The 18,838-nt window shown below is 46.2% G+C and overlaps 1 protein-coding gene across 3 annotated transcripts in view; it reads left to right on the top strand.

Annotated features, from left to right (window-relative positions):
- The window catches only part of DTNB (dystrobrevin beta), a 159,270-nt gene that overhangs the window by 53,056 nt on the left and 87,376 nt on the right, over positions 1-18,838 (top strand). For all 3 annotated transcript variants that reach the window (XM_030468840.1, XM_030468842.1, XM_030468841.1), the window contains exons 9-10: positions 3,639-3,805; positions 14,280-14,404. In XM_030468840.1, the coding sequence (XP_030324700.1) occupies positions 3,639-3,805; positions 14,280-14,404 (292 nt within the window). The remainder of the gene's footprint in view (positions 1-3,638; positions 3,806-14,279; positions 14,405-18,838) is intronic.

The raw sequence follows: 18,838 nt of genomic DNA, 5'->3' as shown, positions 1-18,838 counted from the left end.
TGGGACACTTTCCAAAGATGAGGTGTCAACAAAAACACATTCAGATCCCTGGGGCAGAGAAAATGAAGTGTGAGCATTTTGATTAGAACGAGTGTTTGAGAGGCAGGAAGGGAAGGGGGGGAAGGAAAGAAGGAAGAAGCTCAGGCCTTCAGGTGAGCCCTTACAGTCCATAGGCAGGAGATGTCTGGGTGGCTCAAGTGGGACTTAGAGCTGGAAATGTCAGTGATGTGAAAAAAAAATTCAATTCACTGCTTGATGGCAACTTCAGTCCAGCTGGATTGGTGCAGATGGGAGCATGGAAAGCAATCTGAACAGGAGAGAAGAGAAAGCTTGCAACATCAGGTTGTATGGCATCCAGAAATGAACAGAAATGATCAGAAAGGGTAAGGTTTACATGTGATGGTGACACAGCACTGCAGGGAGGGGAAGCCAGCAGGGTGGGAAGTGCTGATCCACTTCAGTTGGTGCTTTCCCATCCATACCTAAACTTTGTCACTTCCAGAGAAAGAGTGGGGAAGAAAACCCCAAACCCAATCAAAAGCAAAGCCCATAAACAACCTAGAAAGTGTATGTCATGGTCACATACCTTGCCCGTGCTCCAATGAACTCTTCTGCTGACTGTTCTCTGTTCTCTCGTTGTCAGAACCACATCAGTGCTGTCACCAACAGGATTTGGCCTCGTGTTTTATTTTATCAGAACCTTGTTATTGCTTTCCCAAATCAAGCATGTCAGTTTCAAGGTTTTGATTCCTTGGTTCAGAACTCCATGGTACTTCTGTCCCCTTTTCTATCAGTTGTAATCTCTTCTCAATGAGAAGATAAGGTGGGGAGAGGCAGAAGGTGCTGCCAGCAGCTGGGCCCAGGGAATTTCCTTTGGTGAAAGTGGTGACCTAATGCCACAAGCAGAAAGGATACTGGGGGAGAGTGGGGGGGATGTGTGCCTGCAAAAATAAACCAAAAAGCTTTGGGAACTTGTGATTTCATCCATCTCTTTTTCCAAAGGCAAACCTGAATGCTTGTAAACATTCTTGACAGCTTTGCCTTGCTTCTTCCTACCATCCTTTATCAAAAAGTTTCAGCACCTCCTTGCACTTGGATTTCAAGCTAGGGTGAGGTCACTGTTGAAATGGTCTTAGGGTGAGGAATTTTTTTCCTAGTGTTCTAGCCTGGTTTTTTTTCCTCACTACAAATTAAACCCTTAATACCTTTTTGGGTTTTGCCCCCTGGCTCTGGAGAATATGTTGCTGGTTTTGCAAGTACCTCTTGCCTGTCTGATGATACCTTCTCTTGTTCTGCTCCTTGCTCTCTACTAGATATTGTTTAGGAAGTTTTATTGCTTCCTCTTGTACATACAATTAACCCCCATCTGCCTTGAAATGCAGTGCCCTCAGTTGGACATTTTTAATGATAATTCAGTTTGTTTATGAACATATTGACCAGTGCATCACCTGGAAGCAAGCTCTTTGCTGGGTAGAGCTTTCCATTGTGGCAATAACTGCTCTCTGCTCCTCTGCCAGTGAGATTCTCATCCAAGTGACAGTCCTCTCATCTCTTGTGTTTCCTTCTGCCATGAGAATATCATGGGACACAAATTTTGTAAGAATTACTGAAATAAAATTAAAAAAGGATGATGTTTGGTGCACGTTTCTATTTTCCAGGACAATTACTCTGTCATGGAGAGACATTGGGTTGATTTGGGTGATGTTGTCCACACTCATTTCTCTGTTGTTCCTTAGGTCCATGCAGTACTTTGCTTTATTATTTGGTTCAGTGTGTATTCTACAAATTAAAATAACCTGAGGAGTCAGTAATTTCACACCCTCTCGAGGATCATAATTACAATCCTTGTGCTGTCCCTGTTAAATCCCCTGCTAGGTTTCTCCCATTTTGGCTTTCTGACCTTGAATATTTGAGTTATTCTTTTAGTCCTCATTAATGGTTTGTCCCAGTGTTCTATACACTTCCTTTTGATTTTAGGTTATCTTAATTTTAGCCACACTGGTCTTTACTGAGTCTGCTCTTTTCTCTGCACTGAGGTAGTTTATGCTTGTTTCTTTAGCTTTATTTATTTCAGGAACTGACACTTCTAACTCAGTTTCCCTGTGAAATTGTTTCTTCCCATAACTTAGCTGCTAATTCTCACAAGTTTACTGAACTGTGCTGTGTTGAAGTCATGTTCACTCTCCTCTGCTTCCTAAAATCCACAACATTGCTCTGTTAGCATGTTGATTTAAGGTCACTTGTCAGCTTCTTTTTCAGCCAGTTCTTTTCTGCTGTTTGATGCACATCTAGAAGTCTTTCTTTTCATTGCCTTCTCTTCCTTTTCTATTAAAAAAAACCAAACCCAAAAGTCACCAGTTGCTCTGCACTCCATTCCCAGTGGGCATTTGGATGTTGAAATCCCCTACACCATGGGCCTTTTGCTTTATACAGTGGTGGTACATGCTGCCAGGAAGCATCATCCATCTGCCTGATTATCTTGGCTTAATTATCCATGGCTTCCTGACCATGCTCAGGTCTTTGCTTTAATTCTTACCCCTCTGTTTCCCACAATTTTGGCATATTCCCACTCCTGGGGCAGCAAGCACTTCTGGCCAGGCCTTCCCCTCCCTCTCTCCTGCCCTGAGGCTCAGAGCAGCTAAATCATCATTTTCACCATGGATCAAAGCTCAGACTCTTTCCAGTTGTCTCTCTTATCTCTTTCATTAGCTGATAACATACATACCTAAGGATTTCAGGTGTGGCCAATGAGCTGCTCTGTTTTCCTATGGTCTTCTCCACAGCACAATTATTTACACCTCTAATTATTTACCCTCTAGACCCCCAGCAATGCTGAACCATTGGCACCTTCACCTTCCACTCCAGTGCCATTGCCTCACCTTCTGAGATGCATTTGAGACAGAGATCTCTCCCTTATGTCATTCTCACATGGCACCTTTATTTGTTCTGAAGACTCATCTCCTAAATGGACCCAGTCTGTGGTTGTTGATGGGAGAAGATCAGGGAGGAAGCATTTATTTATTTGTTTCATTTTTAGCCTGCTTCTGAGGGTGGCTCTGCCTGTCACACCTCATCTAATTTTCCAGTTCTTGAGCTGTAAAGATCCAGTGGCAGGCAGGGGTTTCCTTTGGTTTAAGCTACAGAGGTGCAAGAGGCAGCTCTTGGTTGGGGAGGAATGGGGGAAGTTCCTTGGGGAGAGGTGACCCAGAGCAGAAGCAACTCCTGGTGCTCCAAGTTTGCCTCTTCTGTGAAAAACCCTCGTGGCTGACTGGAGAGCACAGTGATCTCCTTGGGGAGAAGTTGACCTCTGTCAATAAAGCCTTTCTGCTTTCCCTCTCATGTGTGTTCTCAGTGTTCTCAGGCCCAGGACCTCCGTGGAGACTCCTGGGTCTGAGAGTACCCAAGGAAGGAAAAATCTGAAGAAGAAACAGTGAATTTTTCAGATGGAGCTGCTGTGTTACCATCAACTTTGCATTTAATATTGCAACCCAAATCCATGACCTGCCCAGAATAACGATGGTTTAGTGGTTAAAAACCTGGGGGTGGGCTTTGGCATCCCCAGTGAGATGTGATGGTGAAGCTTTTCCTGAGGTTTGCTCATGACTTGTTTCCCTTTCTCTTTTCCCTCCTCTCCCCAGTCTTCCATCCCGTGGAGTGCTCGTACTGCGGGTGTGAGAGCATGCTGGGGTTCCGGTACCGCTGCCAGCAGTGCCACAACTACCAGCTCTGCCAGAACTGCTTCTGGAGGGGCCATGCCAACGGGCCTCACAGCAACCAGCACCAGATGAAGGAGCACTCCTCCTGGGTAACTCCCTTTCTCTTTGGCATGCTGCAGCAGACACCTCTGTGCTCGTTTCTTCTGAAGGTCACAGGTTTCTCTGGTAGGACTGCACAGCAGGACTGGGGAAGCTGCTCTGGGTTTGTTACCAGTGATGTTCACCCCTGGCATGGTCCTCAGTGCTGCTGGAAGCACACAGGGCAGCACAGTCCTTCTCCAGCCCTTCACACGTGGATGTTCTTCCCCTCTTCCTACTTAAATTTTCCTCTCTTCTTGCTTGAAGAGGCTTAAAGGTTGCAACACCTCCCCAGAAGGGCAAGCTGGTTAGCATGAACACTGTGCTGGGCAAGGAGCTTTATCCAAGGGGTGTTGTTAAAGGCAGTGTTTCTTTAAGAGAAAAATTACCCTGACAGCTGTAAATAGAGGCATTGAAAACTGCACTGAAAAGGCTCAGAGAAATTACATGAGAGGTAACAGTTAGGTGGCTGTGTGAGAATCACATCTCAAGAAATACCAGAGCAGTTTAGATACAAAAAAGCCTATTTTATGGCAAAAGATGAAGCCCAACCTTTTGTTTAGTCAGAGAAGTTCAGATGATAATTGGATTGTAATTAGTAATTATCTTGACGAGGAAGAGTCATTATAGTATTACTGTTTAATGTAGAAAATTGGGGCTTAATACCATTCAGTAGTTGGACAGTGAAGAGAGGAAAAATCTGACTTAAATGTTGTCCTTTTTTTAACTACATGGGTAATAAACTTCTGGAATGTTTAATCTGACCTGCAGGCAGATTATTATCCCATTAAGTCCACATAAATCCAGTCTGTAATTTTAATACAAAGACATACCTAAATAGTACCCGAATTGGAGCTCTATCTCTGATGCAGACTTTGCCTTCTGAAGTCTCGGCCCTGGGTTTGCACCAGGCAGGTTACAGGGACCATGCCCTGGTCTGGTACCAGGATCTGGGAATCTGGCACCCACCTGGTTTCAGTGTGAACCTCTGAGGTGTTTGGTTCTTGTTATTTGTACCAAATAAGTTGGTTTTAAGGCAGAATGCAAATAGGAGGAGTGGGAAATTCCATCAATGGAAGGAAGAGCCACAAAGTGCTCCTGACTGCTCTCATGCCTGGCTGAGCTGGGGGCCTTTGGTGATGGGGTCACAGCCTTGGAGGACAAAGCAGAGCCACAGATGTCATCTCCAGGAGCTGGGCAAAGCCTTGGACACTGTCCCACACCACATTCTGATCTCTAAACTGGAATAATACAGATTGGATGGATGGAGCACTCGTTGGATAAGGAACTGGCTCAGTGTCCCAGTGGAGCTGTGTGAGGAATGGTGTTCCTCAAGGATCAGGACTGGGACCAGTGCTGCTTAACATCTTTGTTGGTGACACAGGCACTGGAATGGATGCACCCTCAGCAAGTTTGCTAAGGACACCAAACTGTGGTGAAGTCACCAGGCTGGAGGGAAGGGATGGATCCAGAGGGACCTGGCCAGGCTGGAGAAGTGGAATCCTGCAAACTGCAGGGAGTTCAACATGGCCAAGGGCAAGGTTCTGCAGCTGGGTGGAGGCAATCCCATGGAGAAATAGAGGTTGGGAGGAGAAAGGATTGAGGGCAGCCCTGAGGAGAAGGACTTGGGGGTGGGGTGGTGGAGCAGAAGCTCAACATGAGCCTCAGGGTGTGCTTGGAGCCCAGAACCCAACCATGTCCTGGGCTGCAGCAAAAGAAGCACAGAGAGGGGTCGAGGGAGGGGATTCTCCCCCTCTGCTCTGCTCTGCTGAGAGCCCACCTGGAGTTGTGTGTCCAGTTCTGGAGTCCCCAAGCCCAGAAGGACACAGAGCTCCTGGAAGGTGTCCAGAGCAGAGCCACTCAAATGCTCAGAGGGCTGAGCACCTCCCTGGGAAGCCAGGCTGAGGGATTGGGGTTGTTCAGCCTGGAGAAGAGGAGGCTCCCAGGGGAGCTCAGAGCAACCTTCCAATATCTGAAGGGGCTCCAAGAAAGCTGGGGGAGGGCTTTGGACACGGGGGGGTAGGGAGAGGACAAGGGGAATGGGTTAAAACTGGAAGAGGGGAGATTGAGGTTGGAGATGGGGGAGAAATTCTTGAACTTGAGGGTGCTGAGCCCCTGGTTGCCCAGGTTGCCCAAGGAAGCTGTGGCTGCCCCATCCCTGGCAGTGTCTCAGCCCAGGTTGGATGGGGCTTGGAGCACCCTGGGCTGGGGGAGGGGTCCCTGACCATGGCAGGGGGTTGAAAGTAGGAGATCATTAAGGTGCCTTCCAACCCAAATTTGATGATTCTGTGATACTTCATGCAGGAGGAGAAGGAAGAGCAGGTGGAGGAGCAGCACTCACCAAAGCACAGAGCTGGCAGCAGATGAGCAGCACTGGGAAACTTGAGCTTTTACAGACCAAAAGGAAAGAATATTTGAAAGAAAATAAAAATAGCTGGGCACCTGGGAGGAGACTGGATTTTAATCTCTAATGGAAACAGTGACACATTGGTCCAGGGGTCTGTAGCAGTAATTTTGGCAGCTGAGTACCTGGTAGACACAAGGAGCAGCTCATCCTAGGGAGAGGCTGGAGCTGAGCTGAGCTGAGCAGGAGGGGGCCAAAGGAGGGAAGGAAATGTTTGCATTTCTTGTTCACCAGAATCAGAACCCAAATCAAAGAATGATGATTCAAAGGGGCTAAAGGTGAAGCAGAGACAAAAGATGGAAATCAAGGACAGCAATGGAGACGTGAGAGGGATTTCAGTAAACAATAAGGCAATCAAAAAGAGCATTTGTGTTCCTCTAGTCTGATATTTCTGGCTACAGCTCTAGAAACTTATTTCTTTTTAGTAGTATGCTGGATTTTTTAAGCAACAAAGTGTTTTAAATGGACTGAAAAAATCAGAAATATATAAAATACTGCAACAGATTGGATTGATAATGAAAGAGGGATCTTTTAAGACAGGGGTGTCTTACATATTTTCTCTTCAATATTTTTAAACTTTTTTAGGTCTTGTGTGTTAATTTTCTGAGAATGGAAAGACAGTCTTAATTTTTGTTAATGTCTTTTAGTTTGGGATTTGGACTGTATTCCTTCTAGGTAAGGACAGATGAAGAAACTCCTCAGCAGGTCAGAGCAGGGAATGGGAGGTGTCTTTTTCACATCAGTTTTCAGTGGGACACTTCTGCCTGGCACTGTTGGCAAAGGGGTGAAGCTGAACCTGAGAATAAGATGAAAAACATGCAGGAAAGGGTGTTTGAAGGTGTCTGTTCTGGATCACTTATGTTTTCAGAAGTGATGCTGTTCAGCACAGCAAATTGCAAAGTTCTCAGGTGGGTCTCAGCTTCTGCAGACTTCCCTGAAGCTTTACATTAGCTGGTTCTCTGATACAATAAAAAGAAAAATGTCTTTTTCTCAGGTTTTGAAATCAGCCAGATGTAGCTCAGCCTTGTGTGTGTCTTGTCAGAGCTTTAGAGCCCTGAGACCCAGAATAAGCATTCATAGTAAGTATTTCCATAAGGTTCTCTTCCCTGGAGTTCTGAAGTGCCTTTGATAATTTTTTTACACTATAAATCAAATAGCATTGTGATTTTTTTATAATTACATACTTGATACATATTATGATAGTGATTTTATACATGCAGGTTCAGGTAGAAATGGTGGTTTTTTGGAAGGGAGGGTTTGCTGCAGGAACACTCTGCTTGGTGGGGGCTGTTTGGGGCTTGGGGTGGGGAGGAAACTTCACTTTCCAAGTTTTTCCTTCTGGGATGTTTCAGTTTAATTTCATGAAACAGCTTTAAACCTTGATACATTAAGTCACATATGCACACAGCAGAACTGAAAATCAAATTGTTCATTTTTAAAGCCCATAGGTTAATCCTAGAGTCAGGGAATGGGTTGGGTTGGAAGGGACCTTAAAGCCCACCCAGCCCCAACCCCCTGCATGGGCAGGGACCCCTCCCACAGCCCAGGAAGCTCCCATCCAACCTCCAACACTGCCAGGGATGGGGGAAGATGAAGAATTGTTGTGTCTGTGTGGTGTTCACTCTGCTAAACCTCAGCCTCATAATTCCAGGGTAAATGTTAAGCAGCCAAGCACCCCTTAGGGTGGAGGTTCTGATGCCTCCTTCCCAGCTGTAGCTGAGGTCTCGCCTCTCCCTGCTATAAATAATGGAATGTTTGTTATTTAGAACCACCCTAACATGGTGGCTTGGGAGCAAAGCAAACAAGGGCTGAGTTGTTTCTATAGTGATAAAATCTGCGGCTTCCGTGGGGAAGTCATTACCCCGGGTACTAATCGGATCTCAACCAGCAGACAGAGCCTCTCATCTGCCCAGTTCAGGTCCTTAATGAGATTTCACTCTCCAAATTACATCTCTGATATTTCTGGTTCCTTTAATTTTCCCATTTAGACGACCTTAAAATTATCAAACATTTCTGGACGTGTTTTGGTTCGTCCCCCCCAGTCTCAGGGGAGAGGGGAGAGGGGAGAGGGCCCTGAAGCGGCTCTGCCCCTGTCACGTTGCAGCCTCCTGGAGCATCCCCATCACATGGAGGTTCCAAGTGACGTACAAATCCTGCTCTCAGAACTCCACATTTCCCAGCAGAGGGCACGCTGCCTTCGTGCTCCAGCCAGGGACCCACCGGGACATCTGGGGTGACCCTGCACCTTCCTGCGGGGAGCTGGAGCCAGACCTGGGGTTTTCTCCATGCCGCTGTTACTCTGGCTGCACCTCTTGGCTTTTTGCTGCTTAATCCTCCTGGCTGCTCAGCCCCAGTCCTCTGCTGGGAGAAGAGGGGAGATTCCCAGTGCACTGGCTGGGAACATTTGTTGCTCCCTCACCCGTTTCCAGTATAGGATCCAGAACAGAAGGGTGGGTGTGGGTGCACTGCCTTGCACTGCCTGTACACCCCGAGTTACTTGGTTCTGTTATTGTGTGTCGCATTAAATGAGGCAGATACTGGAGGGGGGTGGAAGGAGAGGGAAACATAAAACCTCAGTTTCCAAAGAAGTGTTCTTGACAACCAAGTTTCAGTTCATTTTCTGTGGCCTGCAGATTTCTAAGCCCATCACAAGGAGTGTTTACCAGACCCTCAGGGCAGAGGTGGAGGGGATTTGTGAGTAGGAAGTACAAGTGTGTGAATTTTAAACTAGACAATCAGAAAAAAGTGGAAAGACAACGTTTGGTGATGCAGTTTGTGGTTTCCAGCTTGTTAATTCCATGGTGGAAGTATTATTTTGTTAAACAGATGTGGCCTTTGCTGGGAAGGTGGCCAGAGACACAAATCCTCCTGAAATGAAGAGGCTCTGGCAATGCACAGTGCAGGTGTGGGGGGGGTTCAGGCACACGGAAGATCACAGTTGCATTTTACTGATAATTTCTTCCACCTTCTGCATGGATAACCCAGTTTTGCAGTGGTGTCTGTCAGTATCACCCCAGTTTTCCAGCAGGCAGCAGCTGGGGGGTTTGTGTTTGATGCACGTGGCTCAGCCCTGTTCGTGTGGCTGCAGCCCCAACTTCCCCTAAACCTGGCTGAGAACATTCACACTCAGCATAGCTCTTCTGGTTCTTAAAATTGCCTTTATTTATGGGGTACTTGCAACTGACCCAGGCATCACTGCACAAGTTATGTTCTCTTCCTACTTTATTTGCAACTAAGTCGGGTAAAAAACATGACCATTTCTTAATTAAAAATATATAGGACCCAGGACAGGCCTGGGCTGATGTATCAATGGTACATTTACTGAAATAACTGAATCTCAAGTGTTTGGTTTGCTTTTGAGTCTGACTGGGGCTGAGTGCCACAGGGAGAGTGGTTCAGTGCTAATGGGAAAGGCACTTTAACCCTACCTGGGGCATGGGGGTCACCTGTGGAGTGTAGGTGCAGAGCAGGGTCTCCTCCCACTTCTGGTTGTTACAAAAGAGAACAAACATCCCAGCCTCTGAGAATTATTCGTTTTACTTGTTTTGTGCTTTCTGTGGAAGCTGGAGCAGCCAGACATTCCTGCTGGCAGGTGGATGCCATGGGTCGTGTAACCTGTGTTTGCTGCTGGGCATGGAGTTCGGTAGCAGCGCTGAGGAGCGGAGCTCGGCAGCTCAGCACTGCAGCATCTGCAGAATGCTGCACACCAGCAGTGCTGTGCCTGGGAAAAAAACAGCTTTGGGAAGGGTCACCTGATCTCTTCTGACCTCCATTTCTTCTTCAGTTGAAAAATTTATCAAAATGGGTCGTCTAGGAAGTGGTGGTGGAAGTGATGTTGGAGGAACAGTTCTGGCTATCTGGATTCGTGCATAATTCAGGAGTCTGACTCCAGACTTCATAGGTGTTTCTGAAGGCAAGAAACCCAAAAGCAGGTTGTCTGAAATAACCAGCTCAAAACGAAGGGGATCCACTGGGGTGTGTAGTAACTGCAGAGAGAATTGTAAGGAGTTAGAAGATTTCTTGATTCCTCAGACATGGTAACTGCTGGCAGGTGGTTCTCACAAGTGTTTTTATTCTGTGCACCATAGAAAAGGAGCAGAAGCTGTTTCTTTTGAATACTGATTGATAGTCTTGTGCAAAAGGTATGTATCCTCTGCTGACACATAAAAGGCTGAGGGTTTGCTGAGGGAATCTCAGGCAGACTAAAATCCAAAAAGCTTTGTGGTGCTGCAGCTCTGCGAGAAGCGCTGCGGCTGCTCCTTGCTGAGGCTCCTGCTGGAGCCAGGCACCTGCATCTCATGAACCTTCTGGAATAACACAGAGGAGAAAACTGTCACCAATGCCTCGTCAATCAGATGGCCAGCAAAAGGCGAAAGAAAATTGCTGTATGACTTAATGTTTTGGAGGAAGCCCAAACCCATGAGTACCTGGGATGGTTGCCGTGTCCGGATGGAGAACGTGGATTTTGTTTACGTGCCTGACTTCTTTTTGTTGTTATTTGGATCATCGACCATGCTTCTGATCAGACTGCTGTAATGGCTGCAGCAGTGCAAATCCTGCTGAGTCATGGACCGTGCCCATTTTGGATGTGAAAGGAGATGGATTGGCTGCCAGGAGCTCCCAGGAGAGCCTGGGGCTGCCCGGTTCCTGCAGTTACGCCTCTGCAGCAGGAGGAAATGTTAAGTGGTTGAAAGCTTCTGAAAATAAAGGCTTCAGCTTGTTTTCCCATCTAAAGCTGAAGGTAAATAGAGCCATAAGCTGGACTCTGGGATGTGTGAAGCCTTTTCCAAAGTCTGAACTCTTGAATGTTTTTCACTGCTCATTTGGAGCTGGAAGCTGTGAATAGTTTAATAGTGAGGATCTTGCACACATCCGAGTTCCAGCTGCCCAAGATCTTCCTGGGACAGAAGTTCCAGATACTTCATAAAACATTGTTTGTCCCCAGCTATTTACAAATCATGGAATGATTTGGGTTGGAAAAGACCTTTAAGATCCTCAAGTCCAACCATTAACCCAGCAGTGCCAAGGCCACCACTAATCCAGATGGGTCCCTCAGCACCACATCACTCCAGATCAAAGTCAAGGAAAAAGTGAAGAGCTGGGGAGGAGGAGGAGGATAAAAACACAGCAGGGCTGGTGGTGGCCAGGGGAGGGTCACCTGGGGAGGTTCTTGGTTTCAGTGATGGGGCTCTTGTGCCTGGTGTGGGTTTGCAGGAGGGGAATGACAGAGGCTTGGGTTACTTTGGGCTTTTCTGTTCATGTTTTCTGCTTTTTGAAGGGGAAGCATCCTGTCTTTGCAAAATGCCAAGGTGCTTGCAGACAGTGCCAAACAGGCAGGAGGGCAAGTCTAGCAACAGTGATGAGAGATGGGTTTTATTAGGAGTTCTACAGCAGAATTCAGCTAATGGGAGGGAAAAAGAGTATCTCAGGGTAACACAATCCCCATCTGAGGCATCCTTGCCCGTGGAGCAGTGAGCTTGTCCAGCCTGCTGGGCTCTTTTCACTGTCAGCTGCTCTGAGAAGCATTATCAAAAAGTTGGGATCAATGGAAATTATCTTTGCCCTCTAATTTTCAGAAACTGATGCTGCAGTAGTGGCTCAATTGCAGAGCGTTTGAGACAGCACCAGGTTTGTTTGGCCAAATAAAAGGTGGGGTAGCACAATAGGATGCAGTGCTGGTTACCACAATGGGGAAAGAATCACCTTTAAAATAACCTAAAAATACTGCAAAGAGGAGGTCACAAAAGAGGCACACTGAGTGTAGATGTGCTGGGCAGGAACCAAAATCTGAACAGGGTAAAGAGAAAAGGAGGAAACTCTAAAAGGAGGAGAGGTGAGGAACAAATGGAGAGAGCCATAAATGTGGAAAGTTTCAATAGCTTATTCATTATTAGCTAATTCTTCAATAGAAGAATTAATTTAAAACCAGAATTTCACTCTTGGTGCCATCACATTTGTCTCCATAATTTAAATTTTACTGTGGACTTAGTAAGAAATTATATAAAGACTGGATTGTGTTTTTCATAGGATTTCAAAGTAATTGAAGGGTGATGATCATCTCTAGAACCTTTCACAGTGAGAGTGCCATGCACTTCAACACTGTTTGTGAGGATCATCCCTGGATTGCAATCTACCAGGTTTTCTCAAATAATAAAAGAAAAAAGGAATCCACCACCTTATCACCAGTCAGTCTTTTTAGCATATATTGGTGAATTAATAAGCTGGAGTGCTTCTGAACGAGGTGGTTTATGGAGCTCCCTGTAGGAGACCACCTGAGGCAGGTAATTATCTCAGCATCCCTCCTCCTGAAGCCTTCTTGGTGAGGAGATAAGAATCTTGTACCCACCACAAGATTTTTCTGGGGTGCTCTGATAAGGCCAAGACTTCCTGGCTGCAGAAGCCCAAGATAATAAATTGTGAGGATCAATGGCTTGTTTCTGAAGGCTGCAGGAAGCAGCCTCTTCCTCCATGGCCTTCACACGTTCTGCTGCTGGCCAGGTTGGACCTGAGGGCCAATGAATAAAAACCCCAGAATCTGAAAGGAATCAGGTTGCAGCATGCTGAATAATCAGGTTAATTTGAGAAGCAGCATGGACTTCATCTGGAGCACAGGTTGTAGAGCAGTGCTGATGCTGATGGAGACGTGGCTGGAATCTGACTGTAGCTCCCATTCACATCTCCTCTGGGAAGAAGAGGATCATGACTAATTCTTTTTCTCCCAAGCCTACATTCCTCATGAAGCCAAAGGCAGGCTCCATTCATGGTTTTGAGAGTTCTCAGTCAGCACTGACTTTGAGTTGTAAGGTAATTGAAGGAGGGTAATAAATCTTCAGCCAAGACCCAGCTGTCGTAATGTATTCCCACAGGCATCCAGCTCATCTTTCTTTTCTAATTTGAAAGGAATTTTTCTCTTTTCTTCATTGTTTCCCAATTGATATTAGTATTTTACTTCATACTTGAACTGCATCCCAGTCTGCTACAAACCATGGAACTCCACAGAGGGAAGAACTTGCTCACACAGGGGTTCACTCAGAAAAGCTTCTGTTGCCTGTTTGAAATTGCTAAAGCCAAGAGGCCCAGAGCTGAAGTTCTCACTGATTTATTAATTGCTAATTGTTTATTTAATTGTTAGTAAATGTCAGTAATGGTTATTAATTGGTAGTTACTCATTTCTCTTAACTGGATGTGTAACTCCTGTCCTGGGTAGCCTTGCCTGCTATTTAACTCAGTATTAATCTGAACTTCAGTGTGATTGAGCCTTGAGAATTGGTGCTGACTGTGCCCAGGAAAGTCTTACAGGCAGAGTGATAAAAATGACATAGGAGCAATTAGCCACTGGGTCCCACAGTTAATGAGAGAGATCAGAAACCTGGAGCTGCTGGGTTACATCTGAGCTCTCATAAAAGCCTTATCTGGCCTCCCACACAAGTTTGGGGCATGTAATACATTTTAAGACACTTTTGTAACTTAACTTTGGACAGAACCCACGTTTTCAGTGTGTGACTCAGGCCAGCCATCCCCTCCATGGGTTTGGCCACACTTGTCACCAGCCTCTCCCTCTTCCTTAGATATCCCAGGGCAGCTGCTCCTGTGGGATCAGTTAGCACAACTGAGTGCATTTGTGGAAGAAAAGGAAGAAAGGGGCAGTCACTGTGCCCCCTGACACTCTTCCCCCTGTCCTTGCCCATAATGAACAAAAAATGGCTTTGATTCTTGTCCTGCCCACCAGGACAGCTCCTGTGTTCATCAGACCTTGTGAGTGAGTCTAAGAAATCCCTTAATTTGTATGATTACCCCTTGATTTCATTCCTGATAGGAACCCCCAGACAATTGGGTTATCTCTTCATCTTCCATACTTTTGTTAAGCTGCTTCCATTTTTCCAGATTATGGCACTGAAACCCCCCTTCCCCAAAACTTCTCCACCCGTGCAGTTTCTCTGCTGATTTCTCAGCTGTGGAACAGTGTAACTGGATAGTTCTGAATGCTCTGGTACTGTGCATGTTTTCACCCTTCTGGGTTACACAGATTGCCTTCCTCTCCCTGACAGTCAGCTCATTTTTGTCCTTCTTTCCAAAACCAGAAATCACCTGCAAAGAAGCTGAGCCATGCAATCAGTAAATCCCTTGGCTGTGTCCCCAGCAGAGAGCCACCTCGGCCCGTGTTCCCTGAGCAGCCAGAAAAGCCCCTGGATCTTGCCCACATAGTGTGAGTACTGATTTCCATGTTTTGCTCCCCATCCATGGTACAAAGCCAAGTGTTTGTGGCTGCTTTGCCTTCGGAAGGGGCTGGCAGGCAGCAGCCCTTTGATGACCACTGTGAAGTTGCAGTGCTGTAGTTGCTGTGTTTCTCTCAAAACTTATTTGGAACTTTATGCTTTGTGGAGAAGAAAAGAGATAAAACAGTGTTCCCATGCTGCTGAGGCCTGGTGGTGTATTCTGCTCACTGAGCACCTTACCTTGTGCCCATCAGTGTGCTGGGTCAGGCTCTTCTCTCATTTATTGCATATTACACAAACCAAATGTGAAACCTACTCATTTGCAAGTTACTGGTGCCTGCTGCTGGCAGTAGCAGAGTTCAGCTGTTTCACTGGCTTCACCTCCCTGTTTGCCTCTCTGAGAGGTCTGGGTGTTGTTCTGCTCTGTGATGTTCTTGTTACTCTTCCACTGACCTTATGGAACTGGTGGAATGATTTAATGCAGTACCAGTGTCCAGGGGCTGGTTTGAATGATCTAAAATCAGTCTGCTTCCCCAGTTTTGGCATCGAAAGTAAAACCAGAGACCAAAAAAAGAACCCCAAACAGGTTCTGTTACTGCACGTGTGTAATGAACAGAGCCTCCAAATAGATCTGGTTTGTGTCCAACAGAGTCCTGAGGAAAAGTGTCAGTCTTCTCATAGAGCTAAATTTAAGCTCATGGTGTAGAAGTGAAAAGAGCAAAAGAAAGGGGTGTAATTTCTGTAAAATGGAGGACTTCCATTTTCCTGAGTAATTTGCTGTTCTGAGAGTGAGTGGGGCTGATGCCCTTCTGGTATTATTTTGACATCATAAATACCAATTTCTTCTTGAACTGTTTCCTCTGTCACAATTCCTGAATGGAGAACCCAGGAGTTCCAGTCTGAGAGCACCTCACCACTGGCAGCTCAGGATCAGGATGCTGCTGCCTTGGCCTCTCCTGATGCTGGATGGTTTCTGGCTGGCTCTGGGATAACCTCCTTTTAACAGAGGGGGCAGTCAGTGAGAAAAGCTGGGGGCTAGCTTGGCAAAATGTTGGCAAGGTGAGAAGTGTAGAGCTTGTGATAGTCTGGTCAAACACTCGTGTGGCTTCCTCTTGTGAAAAGCACAGGAGATCTGTAACTTGCTGTGAGAGAGGAGCTGCAGTGCTGAGCTCCTTAACAACACAGTTCTGAGCTTCACCAATTAATTCCTGCTTAGCTGTGTGATTGTTTCTTCCAGTTCTGGCATCACTGAGGATTTACCAACTTCCATGGTGCTTTCCTCCTGTGTGGTGACAGGAGTTGATCTGATTTAATGGAACAGAGTTGTTCTGATTTTCTCTGTGAAATCACACTCAAGTTCAAACACAACCCCCACAGCAACAAGGTTCTGTTCAGTTCAGAGCTGAACAAAGGGCTCATCAGACCCAGGAGAAGGTTGTACCCCAGCTCGAGCTCCATGCCTTGGCTGGGAGCTTGGTTGTGGAGCTTGTCACAGAGCTGGGAATCTGGATTTTCAGCTGTAAGGGAGCAGCTCAGCCTCAGAGAAAACAATTCCATGAGTAAAACCTTTGTCAGCTCAGGAATCCCTTCACATTTTGCTTTTTGGATTCTCCTCTGCTTCCGTGCTGGAATGCACTGACATTAACAGCAGAAAATGAGCAGTTTGCAACCTGAGCCTTCTGTAAAAACAAACTGAAAGACCACGGAATTGCAGCAGGACAGGGCATGAAAACAACTGGAGCAGCAGTGCCTGCTGGGGTGAGGAGGGGGCTGCCCAAAATGAGCCCAAAATGAGGAGTTCTCCTCCTGACACAGGTTCCCAGGCTTGGGGAATGGTTTCTGTCTTTGGCTGGGACTCCTTGAGCTGCTGAAATCAGAAAAGCTTCAGCCCTCAGGTAGCTGTGGAATGCTAAATGCAGAAGCAGGAGGTTCACTCCTCTGGTTTGTGTGTTCAGTCCCTGACCCGATGGCCATGGAGGGATGGGGTGTTTGGCAGCACCCCTCCTGCAGAGGCACTCCTGGCAGCACCTGCCAGCTTTAATTAAAAAAACAAAAAGTGCCCTAAGAACCCAGAGCATTGGGAAATAGTGGCTGATGCTACAGGAGGAGCTGACAGTGGTCTGCCAAAAAATAATGTAAGTGAGGGGTTTGCATCAAGCACTAAGTCTGATAAACATGAAAAGAAAATGGGACTAAAAGTACCCACAGGGTTTTTTAGTAAAGTGATGTAAGACCATTGGGGTTTTCTGGAAAAGTGGTACCACTGAAATAAGAGAGAAAAGACACAAACTCCCCTCCTGGCCCCTCCAGTTTTTAAGCCTGAAAATTGACATAGCCAGGGGAGCTGCTTTGCTCCAGCTCAGCTTATGAGGAGGAATTGCTCAGGGCCACAATGAGTCATTATTTAGGTGTCAGTGATCATGGCTGGATCACATTTTGTGTCCTGTAAGCGAGGTGCACATCTCACCAGTGCTGCAGAGGAGGCTCTCACAAAGCAAAACTCAGCTTCAGCTGAGTAAATGAGGTGAATATAAAAATAATAACCAGGAACAGTTTCAGGGTACTTGGCCAAACGCTCCAGGGAAAACAAGGCTTGGAAGGGAAGGAAAAGCAGCTATCCTTGTCAAGGGAAGGAGAAAAGAGAAAAGATTGGCCGCAAATGATGTAAACTAATGGTTTAAAAGTTATTGGAGAAGAGTTTTGAGGTTGTGGTTTGGCAGGGGAGCAGCTGTTGTGTAATCTGCTGATGGTGAGGTGCTTACCTGCCAGAGGTAATCCAAAAGGATGCTGAGTTGCACTGTCTGCCTTTTGAGCCCAACCTGTGTTGGGGAAGAATTTGGTAATGCTTGCTGCTGGTGTTGATAGTCTTGGAGCACCGGAAGGTTCCCAGAGCACTGGCAGAAAATTCCTATGATCTCATTTCGTGGTGGGGAGGGGAATGAAGTCAGACAGGGCTGTCTCTGGCATGTCATGTTTACCAACATGCCTTTGATGGGGAATAAAATAACTGAGCAGTAGATAAGCTATTTTGTTGATCAGTAAATGGAGAGGTAAGTCATGCCAACCCAGCTTTTGGCAATCTGATGTAGTCAGCCTTGGTTTGTGGCTTTATTTTTATTAGATTAGTTTTGATTAATAAAGTGTTATTGTTGGCATAATGCATTCATTATGAGCACTGAATAGTTTAGAAAATAAGAGTCATATAGCACATGTACAGCAGACTGGGGAAGGAATTTATTTAGCTCATGGCTCTCCATACAACCTCCAGCAGCAGGTTGCTGAACAGGGGCAGTTCCCAAGCAGCATCCTGCAGGGATCAAGCTTTGCTTCTGTGCTATTTACATTTGTTTTCATGACCAGGAGGCAAATGTATAAAGTCACTACTGCTAGGCTGGGGAGGCAAATGAGAGCAATGCTGGAGGAATGAAGAAGATGACAAGGTCAATAGGCTGGGCAGAGCAACTCAAGAGCCTCTTTGGAGGTTTGGTGTGCAGCTGGCTGGATCTGCCTCTTCAGGACCATTTTGTGCCTTGAGGGTGCAAGCAGGAGTTTGTCCTTTGTGCTTGGCAGTGGCAGTTTCCTCATCAGACAACTCTGAATTTACAGCACCCACAAACAAGGGGGAACAAAGGGTCTGAGGAAGTCACTGAGAATGGCTACAGGGGTGGAAATAGATGTGGGAAGATGCAGAGCTCTGCATCCAGAGACTCAGTGATGTAAGTACAGCACACAGAGGTTAAGGAAAGATTTGGTATTTCTAAAAATATCTATCCTAGAGAAATTAAATGCAGCCCCAGGGAGCTTTAGCAGATAGGCTTAAGAAAAGACCCAGACCAGCAGCTGAAGCTAGACCAGTTGAGAATAACAGAAATAGGTTTTAGTAGTGAATGTAAGTAAGTAATTGTTAGGATAGATTGCCCAAATCAAAAGTGGTGGTAGAATTGCCACCACTGAAACTGTAAAACAAGAGGAGAGTGTTTTTCAATCAAATAAGAATTCCAGTCAGTCTCATGTTCCTTGTTTGACAGCAGCTCAATTATTGCAGCATTTCCTTACGAGAGATGAAAAATGCCAGCAGAAATTTTCCTGTAGCCTCAGAGTCAGGAGTTGTGCAGAAGCCTCTGCTGCAGCACCCTGCTTTCCTTCCACCAGGCAATTAGGGATTTGCTTCACTTATATTTCCAAAAAAACGTGAGTGTTTCTGGAGCTGCCTCTCAGTCTCCCTGCGTTCCTGCTGGGTCAGTAATGTACAAATGGAAATTGTGCTGTTCTCTGCTGTTTTGGTGCATTCTGCTTCTCTGCCCCTTCTCTGTCTCCCTGCATCCTCCCCCAGATTGTGATCTGTGTCTAGGTGGGAGTTTCCTGGCTGCTCCAGAGCTGTTCTGCATCAATCCTGGGTGTGTTTAGGTGCTGGGTTTCTGGAT

This window comes from Calypte anna, unplaced genomic scaffold (genome assembly GCF_003957555.1).
Source record: "Calypte anna isolate BGI_N300 unplaced genomic scaffold, bCalAnn1_v1.p scaffold_86_arrow_ctg1, whole genome shotgun sequence".
Taxonomy (NCBI): Eukaryota; Metazoa; Chordata; class Aves; order Apodiformes; family Trochilidae; genus Calypte; species Calypte anna.
The sequence above is the reverse complement of the archived record's forward strand: the minus strand, read 5'-3'. Positions and strand labels throughout refer to the sequence as shown.